This window comes from Microtus pennsylvanicus, chromosome 5 (assembly GCF_037038515.1).
Source record: "Microtus pennsylvanicus isolate mMicPen1 chromosome 5, mMicPen1.hap1, whole genome shotgun sequence".
Taxonomy (NCBI): Eukaryota; Metazoa; Chordata; class Mammalia; order Rodentia; family Cricetidae; genus Microtus; species Microtus pennsylvanicus.
Window position 1 is genome coordinate 43,531,856 of NC_134583.1, and position 19,410 is coordinate 43,551,265.

Consider the following 19,410-nt stretch of genomic DNA (forward strand, 5'->3'; position numbering starts at 1 on the left):
AAAAAAAAAAAACAAAAACAAAAACAAAAAAAACAAAAAACCTCAGCTATTGGTCAATTAATTTTAAAATTACTATTTTTATTTTATATGGGTGCCTTGCTTGCATATATAGCTATGCACCATGTGTATCCCTGGTACCCACAGAGGACAGAAGAGATCTCTAGAAGTGGAACTGGAGTTAGAGATGGTTGTGAGCTGTCATTGGGTACTGAGAATGAACCTAATTCCTTTAGAAAAGCAGCTAGTGTCTTTAATCACTTACTCACCTGCCGCTTCAGTGAATTTTTTCTTCCTCTTTCTGAGAGAACTTTTAAGGCTGGAGCTCATGAAGAGTTGTCTCTGTGCTGGTAACATTCCCACCGCCTTCCACAGTAAATACACTAATAAACTTGTGACTGAGTGAATCAATGAATGGTGGTGATAGAAAACGTAGCCGAGGCTGGGCTTACATACCCGACCATCCTGCCTTCCCTCCCTAGTGCTGGATCTCCAGGTGTGTGCCGCCATGGGTGGTTGACTAGCTGCTATTTCTTTAGAACTTACTATAGGAAAGGAAGGTCTTTGTATCTTCACTATACCCTTGTGAGAGCTCTGCTTATCACCATTTTATAAGTAGCAAAAATGAGATAAGAAACTTTTAGCAGCTTGTTCATGGTCTTACACTTAATAAGTGATGTTTGGTACAAGGCACAAGATTGTAGAGTCCACCTTTGTAACTGCTGTTTGACTGACAGCCCAAATGACTGACTGAGGCTGACCAGGTGACCAGCTAATTCACTAATAGCTGTGTGAAGGAGACCCAAAGGTTTTTGGCAACTTTCCTAGTAGACATGATTCTCTTGGGACACGGGTTTGAAACCACAGAAGTAGATGAGGGCTTCGTCTAGAGGTGCCCCAAGTCCATTATATGAGAGATACTGACTCAGGAGCTTGTTTCATATTGCTTTTTCTTTTCCTGGCAAGAGAAAAGATTGGCTGAGGCCTACTATCAGCCTTGGCGCATCTCTGGAGAGTAGCTGTAGTTGAAGTGCTAGGAGTGAGACTTACTGTCCCTTCTGCTGATGTGCCCTTACCCCAAGTACCCACATGACTCACAGCTTCATTGCATTGAAATGTCACCTCACTAGAGAAGCTGTTTCTTCTTTTAAAAAACAAAAAAATAAACAATAACAAATGTTTTTCTTTTTACTTTTATCCTCTTACTGCTTAATTTTTAATAATGGGCTTTTTACCACTTCATGCGTTTATTGTGGTTTTTTTTTTCTTTTTCATTTGTTACATTACTTACTTATTTTTAAGGCATGGTCTTACTCTGTAGCCCTGGCTAGCTTGGAATTTCTATATAGACTAGGCTAACCTTGAACTCACAGAGATCACCTACCTCTGCTAGAATTAAAGGCTTGGGCTGTAATAATGGCTGATTTTAGTGTGTGAATGTATGGAGGTCAGAGGACCATTTGCAGGAGCTGCTTTTTTTTCTTTCACTTTGCAAGCCCCAGGGATTAAAACTCAGGTTGTCAGGCTTGGTAGTAGGTGTTTTTTGGGTGTCTTTACCCACTGAGCCATCTCATAGGCTCAGTTAGACTGCCTGTTTTGTGTTTACCCTCAGAATCATAAACACCAGGGGAAATGTGACTTTAATATTTTGCTGTGTTTCTAGGTTCTAGAGTGTGATCTAGCAAGTAGGGGTGTTTAATAATTATCCCCATGACTTACTCTTGAATTGGAGACAACCTGTTTTCAAACACCTATCCTATGGCTTCAGTAGCTTCTTATTTCCTTGTCTTTATGAATGACCTTGAACTCCAGATAAACTGAAGTCTGTTCTCCAAGCATAAACCGCAGCTTGTAGTTCTGGGTCTTGCTCTTCTTATTTCTTTCTTTGGTGCATGAATCTCTGTCTACCCAAATTCTGATCACTCTGTTTTTTAAAATGAATATTTATTTATATATTTATTTACTTACTTAGTATGTATATGTGTGCCTGCATGAGTCTATGTACGCTACATGTGTGGAACTGGAGTTGCAGTTGTGAACCCCCTGATATGCATGTGCAAACTGAACCAGGGTCTTCTGTAATATTAATAAGTTTCCGGGGACTGGAGTGATGGCTCAGTGGTTAAGAGCACTGGCTGCTCTTCCAAAGGTTGTGAGTTCAATTCCCAGCAACCTCACAACCATCTGTAATAAGATCTGGTGCCCTCTTTTGGCATGTGGGCATCCATGGAGGCAGAATGTTGTATACATGATGAATAAATAAATAAAAAAAATAAGTTTCCTTAGCTATGGAATCAGCTCTCCAGCCAGTGAACTCCTTTTTTTTTAAACGAATGTATGTACAAGCAATTACTATAGATAGATAATGCTAGATTATAAGCTACAAACAGTACCTGGGAATAGGGATCTCCTTCTTCTCACTGCTCTGTTTCCAGTGCCTAACTTGGAAAAGTACAAAATAAATGTTTAGTGAGTGACAGTGAATGTTTTACAGAAAGGGAAATTGAGGCTCATAGCAATTAATTGATTTATCCCAGTTAGTCCATGGCAAATAAGATGGAAATTAAGGTCTTTAGCTTTAAATTTGTATTATATATTTTATAATACAAGTCTTTCAGGGCTAAGCCTGTAATCCCAGTATTCTGGAGATGGAGACTGGAGGACCAGGAGTTCAAGGCCAACCTTGGTTACATAGCAAATTTGAAGCTAGTACGAACTCCATGTTTCTCTTGTCTCAAAAAAACAAAATCAACAAAGCAATTGAGCATACCCCAAAACAAAGAAAAAGATTGGAGACGACAGCGCCTGGTAGATGCTCTCTCTCTTTTAAAACTTTTCTATATTTTTGAGAATTTTATACATGCATACAATGAAATATGATCTCATCTAGTCCTCCTCCCAAGCTCGCCTGTTCTTCCCAACACTCAATTTTTCAACATCATGTTTGTTTGTTTTAATAACCCACTAAGTCCATTTTTTTGCTGCCTTTATGTGTACATGGGTTAGAGCCATCTACTGGAACACGAGAACCTACTGGTAGCTATATATATTCAATAAAGAATGATTCTCCCTATAATTCTGCAAGTATATCTCTTTTGATAGCTGTTATAAGCACTAGAGTATGGCTTTTTCTTGTTCTGTGTAGTATTGTTCATCATTTTTCCTATAGATGGTGTCTTTGGTATTCTAGGGACCACATGGACAGGTTTGATGAAGTGTGTGGTTTTATGATATTCTCTTGCTCAGATGTCCTCCTGGGATTTGGATATGCCCGTCATCTGTATCTGATGTCTTATGAGCTTTTCTTGCTGAATTCTGTAGTCTCTTATTGATAGTGAGCACTCTATTCTTGCTGTGGCCCTCTTCCTAGCTTGGCCCAGAGTTTCTATTTTCTTCTCTTTTGGATTGAGAATACGGTCTGAACCTGGTAGTGTGTGCTTGTAATCCTATCATCACTCTCAATGAAGAAGTGGAATTCAGAGTCATCCTTTACTTCATAGCGAGTATGAAGACCTACATTGCCTAAATGAGATCCCACCTCAAATAAGACAAAGACACTAACAACAACAACAACAACAACAAAACGAATGAAAAAGTAGAACAAGACTTAAATTTTAGGAACTTGAGTCTTAGGGATGAGATACCCTAGTATCTCAATTAGACTGTTGAGTGAGATCCTGTTGGAACTCAGAGTTGCTATCTGAGATGCAGATAACATATAGGATACAGCTCATTATGGCTTATGTTGTTCAGATTGCAGTACTTTAGGTGGATGACACCATGCTGGCAAGTCCTGCCTAGATGGGGCTGCTGCCTAGGTAACTGAATAATACATAGAGCTAAAAACAAACAAGCAAAACTTTGCTTTGAGATTTGGCATGATGCTGAAACCATTATCTCTTTCCCCTGTAGCTTAGCTGTATAGGGAGTGATTGGTCAGAAGCTATTCTTGGGGTACAGTGATCCTCTTAGAGAACCTTTGCCTCAATACAGTATTTAGAACAGTAATTCTCAGCTTTGGGAGCAGGGGGCAAGTTTGTCTTTCCAGGGACAAATTTCACAGTACCTGAAGAAAGACATTTTTGTTGTAACAGCCAGCAGTGTGCTGATGGCATGTAGTGGTTCATGCCAGAGATATTGTCAAATGTCCTGCAATAATGCAGAACACAGTCCCTACAACAAAGATAAACCCTTCCAAATGTCACTGATTCAGAGGCTGAGAACCACTGGTCTAGAGTAACTCTTGCTAGTCTCCATGTCTGTGGAGAGTGCTGATTAGAACATGCCAAGAATCCATGCCCAGGCTTGTGTTAAGGCGTCTTCTTAGTAGACAAAAGGCCTTTGAAGCACCGCTGGCCTCAGGCTTTTCTACCAATAAAAGTGGTGTGCCTTCCTTCCACTCTAATGCCAAGCAGAAAGGCTTCTTTGTGTTGGATGAGGCCAAGATTCCTTGGCACAATCACGGCACTGTGCTGTTCTGTAGTGTACAGGCTGGCACTTGTCTGTCTGCCTCATGTGTATTGCTTTCCTATCCTTCATTTCCAGATGTTCCAGACTATAGTGAATTAATATGTTGGTAATGTGTTAGGATATATTTTCATTTTAGTGGTAATGGCTAATTCATTATACTTTTCTCAGTATTTTCTTAACATCAACTCCATTATCCTTTTCAAACTTTGACGTTTGAATGCATGTATTGGAAATTAATTTTTCTTTTCTTCCAATGTATTCTCGACTAGGAACCAGACATTTAACCAGCCGTGATTAGACACCCTTTGTGTAAGTCTGTCATCTTGTCTTTTAGGAGCAGTCTTGGAGCACATTCAGTATACCTGCCTCATTTCTTCTCCCAGCATCTTTCCCTCTCACCTCCTGTGTCTCTGCTGATTGCCTAAGCTACTCTCAAAACCACTCAGCATCGGCACTTTTATCCTGAGATCCAACATGTTCTGACAGCATTGGGATAGAGTCAGTTTTGCTTTCAACTTTGTTTCATTCAAGATGTCTTTCTGGTAGTCATATTTTAGTGGAAGCAGGAGAATGAAGGGACATATTCCAAATTGCCAGCCTCTGTAGTTTATGTGAGATTGATAGGTATGGTTATGCCTACTACCAAAGGAATATCTGAGGTTTTTTTGTTTGCTTGTTTTAAAGATCGGGTCTCTTTATAAAGTACAGGTGGCAGCCAGGTGGTGTTGGAGCACACTTTTAATCCCAGCACTTAGGAGGCAGAGGCAGATGGATCTCTGAGTTCGAGGCCAACCTGGTCTACAGAACAAGTTCTAGGACAGCCAGGGCAACACAGAGAAAGCTTGTCTCTAAAAATAAAAAAATGCTTAAACACTATCATCAAAAAGTACTATATAAGTGATGGTTTCTATTAATGTAATTATTACTAATATTGTACTTCAGGATACCAGTAGACTCAACATGCAAGTCTGTCCCCTATGAGTCAATAAGAGAAAATCTTAGAATTTTGTTTCTATATATCTTATTTCAGAAACAAGCACAGAGCTCACTGATTCATTAGCCAGCTTCCCTTGTCTCTGTCTTCCAGGTGCTAGGATTACAGGTGGGTCACCATGCCCACCTGCCATTTATGTGGGTTCTGGGGGACTCAAACTCAAGTCCTCATGTTTGTGTGGCAAATGCTTTACCTGCCTGCTGAGCCATATCCTACCCCTGTTTTTACTTTTACATATTCAAAATAAAATGTATATAGAATTTAAACTTATTTATAGAAAGATATCTTGACCAGTGTTGTGCAGTAGAATTTTCTATAATATAGAAAATGTATGAGAACTCAAGAACAATGGCAATGGGTTTCTGGTCCTACTGCACGTACTGGCTTTGTGGGAGCCTAGGCAGTTTGGATGCTCAACTTACTAGACCTGGATGGAGGTGGGGGTTCCTTGGACTTCCCACAGGGCAGGGAACCCTGATTGCTCTTCAGTCTGATGAGGGGGGGACCTAATTGGGGGAGGGGGAGGGAAATGGAAGGCGGTGGGGGGGGGGAAGAGACAGAAATCTTTAATAAATAAATAAATTAAAAAAAAATGTACAATTTTTGGACATTTCTGGGATGACTAGCACCATTGAAGAACTGAATTATTAACCTAATTTTAAGAAATTTTAATTTAAATAGCCATTGGTGACTGCTGGCTGCCTCTTGGACAGTGCAATTCTGCATAGAAGATTTAAGTAAGGGAACAGCTGTAAAGTATCCAACTTGCTCTATGTCAAGGACAAAATAAATATAAGAAGTGGAAATATTACTATTCCCTATCTTGTAAGAGGCTGGACCTCACTTAATTGACCAGCCATGGGCTCATCCTAAGGTAATACTAGTGGATGGCTCAGCATGGCAGCCAGGACTGTTTGTGACAAGGCTTCAACTTTCTTCTGTCACAACGTCCCAAAAATTATGTACTCTATTTTAAAATTTTGTTTATTTTGATGTTTTGAGGTAGAGTCTCAAGTAGCCCCTGTTGGCTTTGAGCTTACTGTCTAGCCAGGGATGGCCTTCAATTCCTCACCCTCCTTTCTCCCTCCTCCTTACTGCTGGGATTACAGGAATCTGCCATGACAGGTAGCCCTGACTGGCCTTATTGAAGTAATTCTCCTACCTCAGCCTCCCAGTGTATTGGGATTATAAGCCATCATAGCTGTCTTCACAGTTTTGTATTCTAGACAAATCAAATTTTGAGTTTTCTTGGAATCTGACTTCATTATCTATTAAGTGCCTTCCACTCCTATACCTATGGATTATTTTAGATAAACTCCTACTATCTTTTGTTTTATTTTCTTATATTGAGGGATTGAGTCCTGGGACTTTTATCTGCTAAGGAGATATTTTACTACTGAGTCATACCCTAGCCTCCTCACCAAAATCTGACCCTCAACACCTTGGCAACTATTCCCTTTATCTTATGTTTCATTATAATTCTTCAACCATTTCTTTTTAAAATTTTTTCTTTAGATTTATTTCAGTGACTTTTCTTCACATGTATATCTGTGTATCTTATACATCCTAGAAGTGGAACTATGGACAGTTTGAACTGCCATGTGGATGCTGGGAATTGAATCTGGGTCTTCTGCAAGAACAAGTGCTCTTAACTGCTAAAACATCTCTCCAGTCCTTTGTCCATTTCTTTAATCCATGCTTCACTGATGCTATTAAGTTTGTGGACTGGAAAACAACTTCTAGAAAGCTTGGCATTATGTGGGTCATTGTGAATATTTGGTCAAATTGGATGGATGGTTGTTCTCAGTCCTGATAACATTTATAATTTAAAAAGTCATTATTTTGGCCTAGGATGTAGCTCAGTTGGTAGAGTACTTACTTAGGATACACAAGGTACTATGTTTGATGCCCAACACCAAATAAACTAGGTATGGTTGTACTTACCTGAAATTGTAACATTCGAGAGATGAAGTAGATCAGAAGTTCACGGTCATCCTCAGCTATACATTGAGTGCAAGGTCAACCTGGGATATATGAGTTATATATATAATATATATATATATATATATATATATATATATATAAATGTAGGGACTAATATATATAAAATTTTGTTTTGAAATAGAGGTAGCCTCAAATTCATTATGTAGCTAAGGTTGGTCTGGAATTCATGATCTTTCTTTCTCAGTATCCTTGGTGCTAACATTATCCCAGATTACCCCAATGCTAGGATTTTAAGTGTGTTCCCGCATGCTCAAGTTTAAAAATACTTTTAAATTAAGTTTATCGAGACATAAAAAAGATACAGGTATTATTATTATTTTTTTGGAGACAGGGTTTATCTGTGTAGTCTAGGCAAGCCTCATACTTACTATCTAGCCCAGACTGGCTTGAAATTCATAACCATCATCTTGCCTCAGCTTCCTGTATACTGGGATTATAGGCATGAGGCACTATGCTCCGTAACATATTTATTTTAGATATAAAGTTTCATGAATTTTGGTAGATGTTAGCATTTATATAATCACCACATTCAAAATACAGAATGTTTTTTTTCCCCTTGAAACATTGCTTTTTATTCTGTCTTGGTCAGTTCTGGCTGAAACCAAACAATGATAGTTTTATTGTATTAGAGTTTCATATTAGTAGATCATATAGTGCCTAATCCTTTCAGACTTATGGGTAGGTGTTATGGACAAGGGAATGTTAAGTACACAAACATGGTAAGTATTAAGTCAGTGTGACCACAATAGCAAGTATAAGTCAAGGCACACTGCTTTAGAGTATCATAAATTCCTTCAATGCTGTCAGCTTTCATACTCAAAAGCAAACAGCTACTAGGAGGAAAAAGGACAACTAAAGCAAGAAATTTCTGGAGTAATGTTTTTTCTTATCTTACCATAGTATACAACTGGACCGTGGATGAGGTGATACAGTGGCTGATTACGTATGTGGAGCTGCCTCAGTATGAGGAGACCTTTCGGAAGTTGCAGCTTACTGGCCATGCCATGCCAAGGTTAGGAACTGGGCTGGATTTTTCTCCTGAGGGTACAGGCTGGGAAGGGGTCTGCCTTAACGTTGCTGTGGACAATTCAGTAAGGCTTCATCCTCAACAGTCTGTGAAAGCTGCTAGTCTCATACCAGTTGGGTGTTTGCTATATAAAGCAGAAAGGCCACTTTGTATTTGTTCTCTTGTGTGATAATTCTTATCACTCCTGAGACTCATACTAATGGCTTCTGTTTATTGGGTGCTTAGTACATACCAGGCATGCTCAATGGGTAAAGTACTTCCCTCTAAATCTTATGACTTGGGATCAATCCCTGAGACCCACATCATGGAAAGGGAAAACTGACTACAAGCTGTTCTCTGATCTGCACATATGCACCATATAACATACCCCCTCCCCACCCCCGCCATCCACAAACAAACAAACTTTTTAGGAAGAGAATTGATTTAGTTACTAAGTCTGTAGTGAGGACTCAAAGTTCAATGAGTGTTCCATGTAAAACATCAGAACACTATTAGGCAGTGTTAGTAAATACGGATGCCTTTTTCCTTCTCATTACTTAAAAGGAGATAGCATTATAGCTCATTGGTGCCACTGAGAATTAGCTTGTAGGAAGTATGGTGATAATATGAAATCCATTTTGCAGAAGTAACCTTAAGAGGAGTTTAATGACCCCCAGGTTTTCAGAAAACACCCGTTTTATATAAGTTACACAGAAGACCAGGTGGAGCCCTAATACTCCAAGAGTCAGAAACAGATGGATCTTTGTGAATTGGAGGCCATTCTGGTCAACATGATGAGTTCCAGGGCAGCCAAAGATTCATAGAGACCTTGTAAAATAAGTAAAATAAAAATGTACACAAAAGGAAATTGAGGTCTGAGGGGAGGAACCGAGCCCCTTGTAATCAGACAAGTGAGATTGCTTACGACCAGAAGCCAGATCTCCTGACCAGCTGTTTATAGTGCCCCATTGCCTTTCTTGTAGGTGCCCTTGATTGCCTTCTAAGTTCAGAGGGGGAAGGAGCTGCCACTCCTTCATGCTCAGACAGAAGTAGAAACCACACACTATGATGTCAGAGGCTTTTCTTCTAGCTGAGGAAAAGATGATCAGTGGTACAGAGTAGTATAGTGTTAAATGTGCCCTCAGGGAGCCCAGGCACATAGTTTCCACCCTTTTTTTTTAATCTTAAACTATTTTCCTTCTATACCTGCTGTGTTTCAGCAGAAAAAAGATGAAGTCCAGTTTTTCTTCAGGCTTTTTATTATCTTAATAAGACAAAGTCTTATTATCAGTGTGGTTAAAGGTCAAAACACTACACTAATCTTATTAGGAGTAAACAGTATTGCAATTACTCAAATAGGGCCAACTCGGTTTTGTTCATAAGCAGGTTTATATATAATAGCAATGGGTTAGAAGGCCCAAGAACCAGTGGGTCATCGAACATGTTGTTTTGATCTGGACTGGACAGGAGAGCATATTTTTGTGCGATGAAATGTAGGGACTAATATATAATAATCCAGATAATCTCTGAAAGCAGAAACATAAAAGAAATCACTGGTGAGATGCTCAGCTGGTAAGACGCCTGTTGTGTAAGCCTGGGATGCATTTGAGTACCACAACCAAAAAAAAAAAAAAGAAAAGAAAAAGAAAAAGAAAGAAAAGAAAGGAAGGAAGGAAAAAGCAAGGTGTGGTAGTGCATATCTGTAATCCCAGCACGTCACAGTGAAATGGGAGGTGGAGACAGGACGATTTTTTGGAAATTCATGGACTATGTAGCCTGGATTATTTCTCATGGGAGAAATGAGAAATCCCCCTACAACAATGTTGAAAGGAGAGAATCAACTCCTGTAATTTATTCTTAGACATCACATGCACATTGTAGCACATGCATGCCCATACTCATACATATCGTACATACATAAAACAACAACAAGAAGAAAAAGAAGGAGAAATAAGAAATAAAAAGAAGCATAAAAATATGTAATTAAAGCCGGGCATTGGTGGCGCACGCCTTTAATCCCAGCACTCGGGAGGCAGAGGCAGGCGGATCTCTGTGAGTTCGAGACCAGCCTGGTCTACAGAGCTAGTTCCAGGACAGGCTCCAAAGCCACAGAGAAACCCTGTCTCGAAAAACCAAAAAAAAAAAAATATGTAATTAACTATGATTTGCCACAGATTGTTAGTCCTTCTAGGGCAGAGTCCTCAGGAGACTGTGGATAGAAAGGGATCAAATTCTTAGTTATGCTCCGTATTAGAGACAACTTACTCATTCTGGAAAGATGGCTCTTCAGTTAAAAAAAAAAAAAACTTGCTGCTTTTCCAGAGAACCTAGGTTCAATTGCCAGCACCCACTTGGTGGCCCAGTCGCTGTAATGCCAGTTCCAGGGTATCTAGAGCTCTCTTCTGGCCTCTGTGGGTACTGCCTGCATCTGGTACCAGACATGCATGTAGATAAAATATTCACATTAAAAAAGACCACAAACAAACAAAACATCTTACTTGTTCAGACTCTGTGTTCTAGAGTGCAGAGGAGAGCAAATCACCAAAAGCTGAATGTGTTCATGAATATTTTTTGATGTCTCAAACCTAATCCCTATTCTTTTCCCTTAACAGGCTAGCTGTAACCAACACCACCATGACAGGGACTGTACTGAAGATGACAGATCGGAGCCACAGGCAGAAGCTGCAGCTGAAGGCCCTGGACACTGTGCTCTTTGGACCTCCTCTCTGTGAGTCGTGTGTAGAAGTCTACTGCTGTGCATAGAGCCTAAAGCCATTGGGAGTGACTAGGCTGAAATTCTGGGTCTCATAGGCGCCCCTACAGGAAAGCACCTTCATTATCCCACTGGTGTGGAAATATGAAACATTCTTGTTTAAGTCTCCCATATTTATACATTTAATCTACTCATTCATTACATATTTTAAGGAAAGATTTACTTTTTGCTAGTGTTGTGCAGGATTATATAGGAAGACCTAGATGAACCAACCATAGTATTTCCTAGTGGAATAGCTGTTACTGTTTATAAACACATGGTGGTGGACCAGTCCCATGAGGGGCAGCAGCAGGTCCCCAGAGGCCTCAGCAGGTCCCTCTGGTGGGTGGGAGACCAGGGTGAGTGAGAGACAGACAGATAAGCCATGCAGAGAGAGAGAGAGAGTTGGGGTATAGAGTTTATTTAGTGGGTTATGGAGGGGAAAGAGAAGGGGAGGAAGGAGGAAAGGGGAAAGAGATGAGAGGGACAGCAGTTACCTCTTCAGAAGAGGGACAGGAAAAGAGAGAGCAGGCTGGAGAGGAGACAGGGGATCTGTTTGCCTCAGTGGAAGAGAGTGGGGAGGTTGGAAGTGTGCGGAGCTTGTTTCTTAAAAGGACAGGGTACCCAGGTGACAGGGAAGGTCAGCAAAATAATAACAATAGCATCATCATTCCAGGCTGAGGATGTAGCTCAGGTGATAGAATGCTTGCCTAGCACTCATGAGGTCCTAGGTTCCACTTGCACAGAGCCACACTGAAACCACTGTTCTCTACTAGTGCTCTGACTGTGGACTTCAGACTAGGTCCAGGGAAAAAGTGACACATGATCTCTGTCTTTCAGAGGGAGCCTAGCTTTATTCCATGGATTTTCCAAGAGAAGACATTGTAGATGAAGGAAACAACCTAAAGAAGGAAGGCTAAAACTATTAAGGAACACATAGAGAGTGAATGTCAGTTAGCTGTTAGCTGCCATCACTGGGTTTATACAGAGGGAAGGGACTTGATTGCTGAAAACTTTGTGTCCATGGGTAGTTGGGAAAGACTAAAAGGGCTTTTGATGTAGCAATACATACTTACTAAATAGTTCAGCTCTGGAGTTCTAACTGGTGAGAGTAGTTAGCCTTGCCATCCTTTTCTTATTTTAATATAGTCAAGAAAGACCAAAATTTCTATCATGGCTTGGTGGTGTCCATCTCCAGTCTTGTACAGGAGGCGGAGCAAGGAGAATTTGGGGTAGTTGTCCACCCGGGTTCAGTGAAATCCTGTGTATGTGAGGGTTGAGGTGTGTGGGAAAGAAACTGAAGGCAGATCTCCCATGAGGGCCATTACTCACACTTGGGCATGTCTTATTTGCCATAACTCTTCTTTGAAAAGTCCAAAACTCTGTTCTTGGGTATGTTTTACTTTTTTTCTGAGAGCCTTTCTTAACAATTATACTTAAGTATATGTTAAAATATCTTTATCAAACCCCAACTCTGCTTCATAAAAGCAAAAGGAAGAAAGTACAGACAAGTACTCTAGATGGAAAGATCAGCTAATATAAGGACGAGAATCCTGCTTCCATGAGATTAGGTCTAGATGATGAGAGTCAGCAGGAGGGGTCTTCATGGAGGACTGGCACTGTGACATGAACGGGAACAGTTTTCTCCTAGGCCCATTTCGTATAGCTTATATGCTGAGGGTGATCAAAGCTAAAGGGGGTCAGAGGTCAGAAAACTGCTCCTGAGATAAGCAGGAGTATCATAGCTAAGATTATTTTATACCATCTAGAATAGCATAGCTGTAATAGCAATAATATTAGTTTCAGCTGGGTGTGGTAGCACACAGCTTTAATCCCAGCACTCGGGAGACAGAGGCAGGCGGATCTCTGTGAGTTTCAGGCCAGTGTGGTCTACTTAGCAGGTTCCAGGCCAGCCATGCTCCACATTGAGAACCTGTATGTAAAAGAAAAGAAAGTTTGGACTTTTTGGTTTCTTTTCAGACTTTAAAATTTTTTTACTGGCTTATGTATTTAGTTATCTTGTGTGTATGTGTTTACATGTGTTAACTGATGTGCACATGCAGATGCCAGAAGAGGGTCTTGGATCTTTCAGAGCTGTAGTTACTGGCATTTGTGGAATACCTAGCTTGTTATGTGGTGCTATGATCCAAACTCTGGCCCTCTTGATTGCATAGCAAGTGCTTTTAACTGCTGAGCCGTCTTTCCAGCCCCTAATAATAGTTTCTAAAAAAATGGAAAATAAGATAGGAAAAGTTGCAACTCTTCAACTTTGTTGATGATAATGTAAAATGATGCAGTTACTATGAAAAAACAGTCTGGTGGTTCCTTAAAAATTAGACATAAGAGTTACCACAACCCAGCAATTACATACATAAGTATATAACAGAAAAATTAAAACAGGTACTCAAACAAGTACATGTATACACATGTTCATAACAGCATAAGTCTAAGGCCAAATGAGGAAATAATGTGAATAAACATGTTGTTTTCTATACATTCAGTGTGATTGTTTGCAACCATGAGAAAGAAGTGCTGATACACACTACAATATAAATACCTTAAAAAAAAACATGGCCTGGTAGTGGTGGTGCACGCCTCTAATCCCAGCACTTGGAAGGCAGAGGCAGGTGGCTCTCTGTGAGTGTCAGGCCAGCCTTGTCTACAAAGCGAGTTCCAGGACAGCCAGGACTATTACACAGAGAAACCCTGTCTAGAAAAATCAAACCAAACCAAAATGAAACCATACCAAAACAAAACAAAATAAAACCATTATGCTAAATAAAAGAAATTAGTTACAGAACGTTACATTTTTGTTTTCATTATATAAAACACCCAGAATAAGTAAATTCATAGACACATCCTAGAATCAAATTCATATTGGTGGTAGACAGGAACTGGAAAGAGGAAGGAATGAGAAGAAAAAAAGAGGGGATTTTTTTTTTTTGACATAGGGTCTTACTCTGAAGTCTAGGCTGGCCTACTCATGATAATCCTCCCTCCTCAGTCTTCCCAGTGCTGGGATTACAGATGTAAACCAAGGACACCAACCCCTCCACCCACTCCCACACAAGAAATCTTTAACTCAGGCTGGTCTTGGAATCTTGACAGCTGTCTCCTACCTCAGCCTCCTAAGAGGATTGCAGCTTTTTTCTTTCCTTCTCAGCATTGGGGTTCAAACTAGGGCCTTGTGCACGTAGATAGGCATCTTACTAAATTATATCCACACCACATTTCATAATTTTGTTTTGAAATAGAGTCTCAGTCTATTTCCTAGGCTGGCCTTGAAATCATTCTGTTGTCTAGGCCGTCCAGCTGAGAAACAATAATGATGATAATTGAGAAACAATGGCACCGGGAATGAAACCCAGATTTTTTTCATATGGTAGGCAAGTGTTCTTGCATTAAGCTACATACATTCCCAGATCTCGTCTTCCTCCACTTCCTCTTCCTGCTCCTGTTGCTGCCACCACCTTGTCTCTCCTCCATTTCCTCTTGTAGCCATGACGATCCCAGATATTGCTGTTTATCAGGCTTGCCGTGAACTCATAGAGATCCATCTGCCTCTTCCTCTTGAGTACTAGGATTAAAGATGTATTACACCACACCCTGCCCTCTCTTATTTATTTATGAGCAGTAAGTTTTACTTTGGAGGATTAGATTTGCTTTGGAACTAGGTAGAATTGGTGTTAACATGCATTGAGAATGTACTGCTTGCCCCTGAATTGTTCATTTTAAAATAGTTCATTTGTATAATATGAATTTTACCTCAAGATGCTACTTAGAGAAAAATTATTTTATCTGTCTGTCTGTCTGTCTGTCTGTCTGTCTGTCTGTCTGTATCGGGAGCTCTCAGCCTCAGCACTCCCCCAGGGTTCAGAATAGGACTTCTACAGTAAGTGAAGACTGGCTTGGGAATGGGATCTGAGGGGAAGAACAAACTGACTGACTCGGGCACTTTTTTCCTGCAAGTTTCTTTATTCCTTGGGGGAAGACTAAAGAAGGAGGGATGTTCTCTTCAAGGCTTTCCGTTTATATGGGCATACAGACAAGGTAGCAATCCCATAAGTGGTAACAATAGTATCAAACATGCATTTCACAGAGTCAGGAGATGCTTACATCTCAGAGGGGGTGTGGGTGAGAAGGTCCCAGGCAGATTTTGGGAGGATCAACTAAGAATGGGACCTTTTAAATCATTACAGAATTCTAAGAGGAAGTTTTTGTGCACTAACTATATTTCTTGAGTATAACTAGAAGTTTATGATTACTTGCAGAAGAATGCAGCAGCACTGTTGCAGTCTCTGGGCATTTTCGCTTAATGCATTGGTAGCCATGGTAATCTGAAGGCTTGATTTGCATTAATGTCTTGCTGACTGAGTAAAAAGGGGGGTCTCTATGGAGGTTTTGCTTTTGATTCCAGCAGGGTCCCTGCCAGTAACTAAGTGGAAATTATTTTTTCTGAGGCTGATTTAGCAACTCAAGTCTTTTTTCTGTATCTCTAAGGTTAAAGATAAAAACAGTTAATTTCCTGGGCTATGATCTTATGTTAATTGAAACCAAGGTAAAGGGTAAATACGGAATATTAGTATCTTGTTAAGTCAGAGCAGACCAGTAGATTACACCTTCCTGAGTCTGTTGTTAGAGTAGACATATGGGCTCCTTCCTTGTTGATGAATCTGGTCATTAAAGATAGTTGTGGGAGATTAGTTTTATGTGAATTTTGGCTATGGGAACAAAGGTTTGACTGAGTGAATCCTTTTCACACCATGGCTTCATGGTATGGGGGTAGGTATCCTGTTTCCCTTACAGGAAAAGTCTGACTTATACATTGCTGGGATACTACAGAAGGGAGAAATGCCATGATTTCATAAGGTTTTTACAGAACTGACAGTGAGTTATTCAAAGGACAGGTGTCCCTGTAACTCTGTAAAAATGGGTTATTCCATGTGGGGTGTGCATATACACTTCCCATGGATAGTCCAATAGAGCTGTCAGCTGTACATTTACTATAAAATATGTGTGGGCTCGCTGCAGGCCTGAATGCATGTATGTACACCACATGATCGTAGGTTTGCACAGAGGCCGGAAGAAAGGCAGTGTTTCCCCTAGAACTGGAGTTAGTTATTGGTGGTTGTGAGTTCTCCAAAGTGAGTACTGGGAACTGAACCCCAGTCCTCTGTGAAAGCAACCAGTGCTTTTAAATTCTGAGCCATCTCTCCAGCCTCCTTCTTTCTTAAAACCTAAGCAGCAAAAGGAAGAAAAGACATATTGTACTTTTTCAAAATATCAAAAGAATAAAGAATAGCCGTGCATGGTGGCATATATCTTTAATCTCAGCACTTGGTAAGCAGAGGTCACATATACTCTAGAGAACCTCTGGTCATACCTGTAATTCCCAGCACTCTTAAGGTTGAGGCAAAAGGATTGCTGTAAGTTTGAGACTAGTCTGGGCTGCATTGATGAGTTCCAGAACATGAAATTGATGAAAAGAATAGATTATGATTCCAAATCAATCTGGACAAGGTAAAGATTGAGTGAAATAGATAGACACAGTCTGTATGGGTTAGAAGCACTAAATGGAAAAATGCTTATCTAATAGTCTCATGTGAGCAAGACATTTTTAGATATTTGCTAAGGGGCTAGCCAATGATGGCACATACCTTTAATCCCAGCACTTGGGAGGGATCTCTGTGAGGCCAGTTTTGTCTACAGAGCAAGTTCCAGAACAGCTAGGGCTACACAAAGAAACCCTGTCTTGAAAAGCCAAAAACAAAACAAAATAAAATAAAACAAGAACCATAAAGGAGGAATGGGAGCTGGAGAGATGGTTTAGTGGTTAAGAATGCTTACTGCTCTTGAAGAGGACCTGAGTTTGATTCCCAGTGTACATGTCAGGTACCTCACAACTGCCTGTAACTCTGGCTCCAGGGGATTCAGTACCTCTCACCTCTGTGGGCACCTGCATATACACATACATACACACATACATACACACACACATACATACATACTACATACTTTAAAAAATGTAAGAGTAAGACTGATGGACATGTCTCAGGAGATAAATGTGCTTGCTACCAAGCCCGCTAATTCAAGTTCCATGGTAGAAGGCGAGACTGAGCTCTCAGACCTCACGTGTGTCATGATGTGCACCCTCCACCTTACCCACTTTAAATCAATATAAAAAATACATACATGTACTTAAAAGAGTAGAATGTACAAGGAGTTTGGCTTGTTGGTGCAGATCTGTAATCCCAGCTATTTGGGAGTAATAGGTTTTCTGTATCAGGATAATAGGTTTCTCTGCCGATGCAGTAAGCCAGATAAGCCGAATTGAAAAAGTATAACAAAAGGTTTATTTGAGCAAAGCCACTTCTGGGTGACTTCTCCAGTCCCAGAGGTTGAGGCTGGAGAAGCCACTCACCCAAACTAAAGCAGGGAGATTATATAGCCTGTAGGCGAGGGGTGATGACGTGTCCACCACAAGCTGGGTTTGTGCCCAAGTATGGTCAAAAGCTGGACCACTTAGATGGAGATTTGGGAGTTTCAATAGTTGCCAGGAATTTGTAACTGGGCATTTTAGCACTTTTTTTTTAGTTGACTATTCTCTAAGAGGATGGGGTTTAGAAAGAGAGAGAGGGAGGGAGAGAGAGGGGCAGGAATAGGGCTTTCAGGATCATGGAGGTTCCAACTGAACAAGGAGGACCACAAGTTTACTTCAGACTGAACAAGTTAATGAGATTCTGCCTCAAAAAAGTAAAAAGTGCTGTTGGGATAACTAGTACTTGCCTCGTATTCCTGAGGCCCTAGGTTTAAGCCCTTAGTACCGAAGTGTGTATATGGTGATATTGGCATTGAGGAATCCCAACAAACCGAGAACAGAAGTTCTTAACATTCAGGGGAGACAAAGAATATCCACGGCACTTAGTAAAGACTGTGGAGGGAGCAAGTATATTCCAGAAAGAAAAGTAACTCCTGTGCTGAATAGTGTATCTGAGGACAAAATAATGAAAATTTGAGTATGGCTGGAAGTACAGGATTAATAGAGGCTGGAGAGTAACCATTAGAGGAGTGGCTTTCAGCCTCCTAATGCTGTAGGGACCCCAACATAGAATTATTTTATTGCTACTTCATAACTGATTTTGCTACTGTTATAAATAGTAATATCTGATAGGCAGGATATCCATATGTGACTCAAAGGGACCACTGCAGTAAAGGCTTTTCAGTTTTCTCTCAGAGAGCCTGTATTAAACATCTATGGCTGCTCTCATGGATCTCGTAATTCCCCTTTCTTGCATGGAAATAGGCTATGTTAATTTGTCTTTAATTCCATAGAGTCCCCATGGTTGCTTAGGCCTATCCCATCCCAAAGATGGTTGAGATGTACTGAGGAGGCACTGTTCTCCTCACTACATCCTAGGGAAGGATGAGTTAGTAAGTCTTCAAAATTATCCTCAGGCTTGTTATCCTATCTAAACTAGGCCTTCACTGGTGGAGAGATAAGTAGTCCTTATTTTGATAGTATGTGGAGTATGTGCCTAAGAGAATCAATTCTTTCTGAGTTGAAAGGTATGCCTGCCTTTCACAAGAGGAATCACTGAGGAGGGATGCAGGTAAGTAGTGTTATGGGTGCCCTGACTCACCACGGCCTCCCTTATCTGGCAGTGACTCGACATAATCACCTCAAAGACTTCATGCTGGTGGTGTCTATCGTTATCGGCGTGGGTGGCTGCTGGTTTGCCTATATTCAGAACCGTTACTCTAAGGAGCACATGAAGAAGATGATGAAGGATCTGGAAGGGTTACACAGAGCCGAGCAGAGTCTGCATGACCTTCAGGAGCGGTAAGGCCTTGCTTCTTTACCTAGCCCTGGTGCTGCCAGCTCTTGAAGTCTCCTGTTTTATGAACCATTTAGCTCCTGGCACCCTGTTGACATGAATGTAAAGACTGTCCCATCCTCTAGAGCGGTTTTGAGATGCTACCTTCCTGTCAGCCAGTTCAGTTGCCCTGGATTTCATTGCTCCTCTTGAGAGGAGCTTGTATTCTATTTTATTTAAAAACAAAACAAACTTTTTTTTTTTGTCTGAGCTTGAAAGGGAGAATTGCATTGCTGCCAGAGGTCGAGAATTCCCTGATAGGGGGCTTGTTATGGATCATTCTGTTTCTTGTCCTACATCTTGCTACTTTCCT

The 19,410-nt window shown here is 40.6% G+C and overlaps 1 protein-coding gene across 6 annotated transcripts in view; it reads left to right on the top strand.

The window, feature by feature from the left end:
* Nucleotides 1–19,410, top strand: part of Stim1 (stromal interaction molecule 1) — a 190,951-nt gene that overhangs the window by 146,506 nt on the left and 25,035 nt on the right. For all 6 annotated transcript variants that reach the window (XM_075971708.1, XM_075971713.1, XM_075971711.1 and 3 more), the window contains exons 4-6: nucleotides 8,366–8,477; nucleotides 11,084–11,199; nucleotides 18,886–19,063. In XM_075971708.1, the coding sequence (XP_075827823.1) occupies nucleotides 8,366–8,477; nucleotides 11,084–11,199; nucleotides 18,886–19,063 (406 nt within the window). The remainder of the gene's footprint in view (nucleotides 1–8,365; nucleotides 8,478–11,083; nucleotides 11,200–18,885; nucleotides 19,064–19,410) is intronic.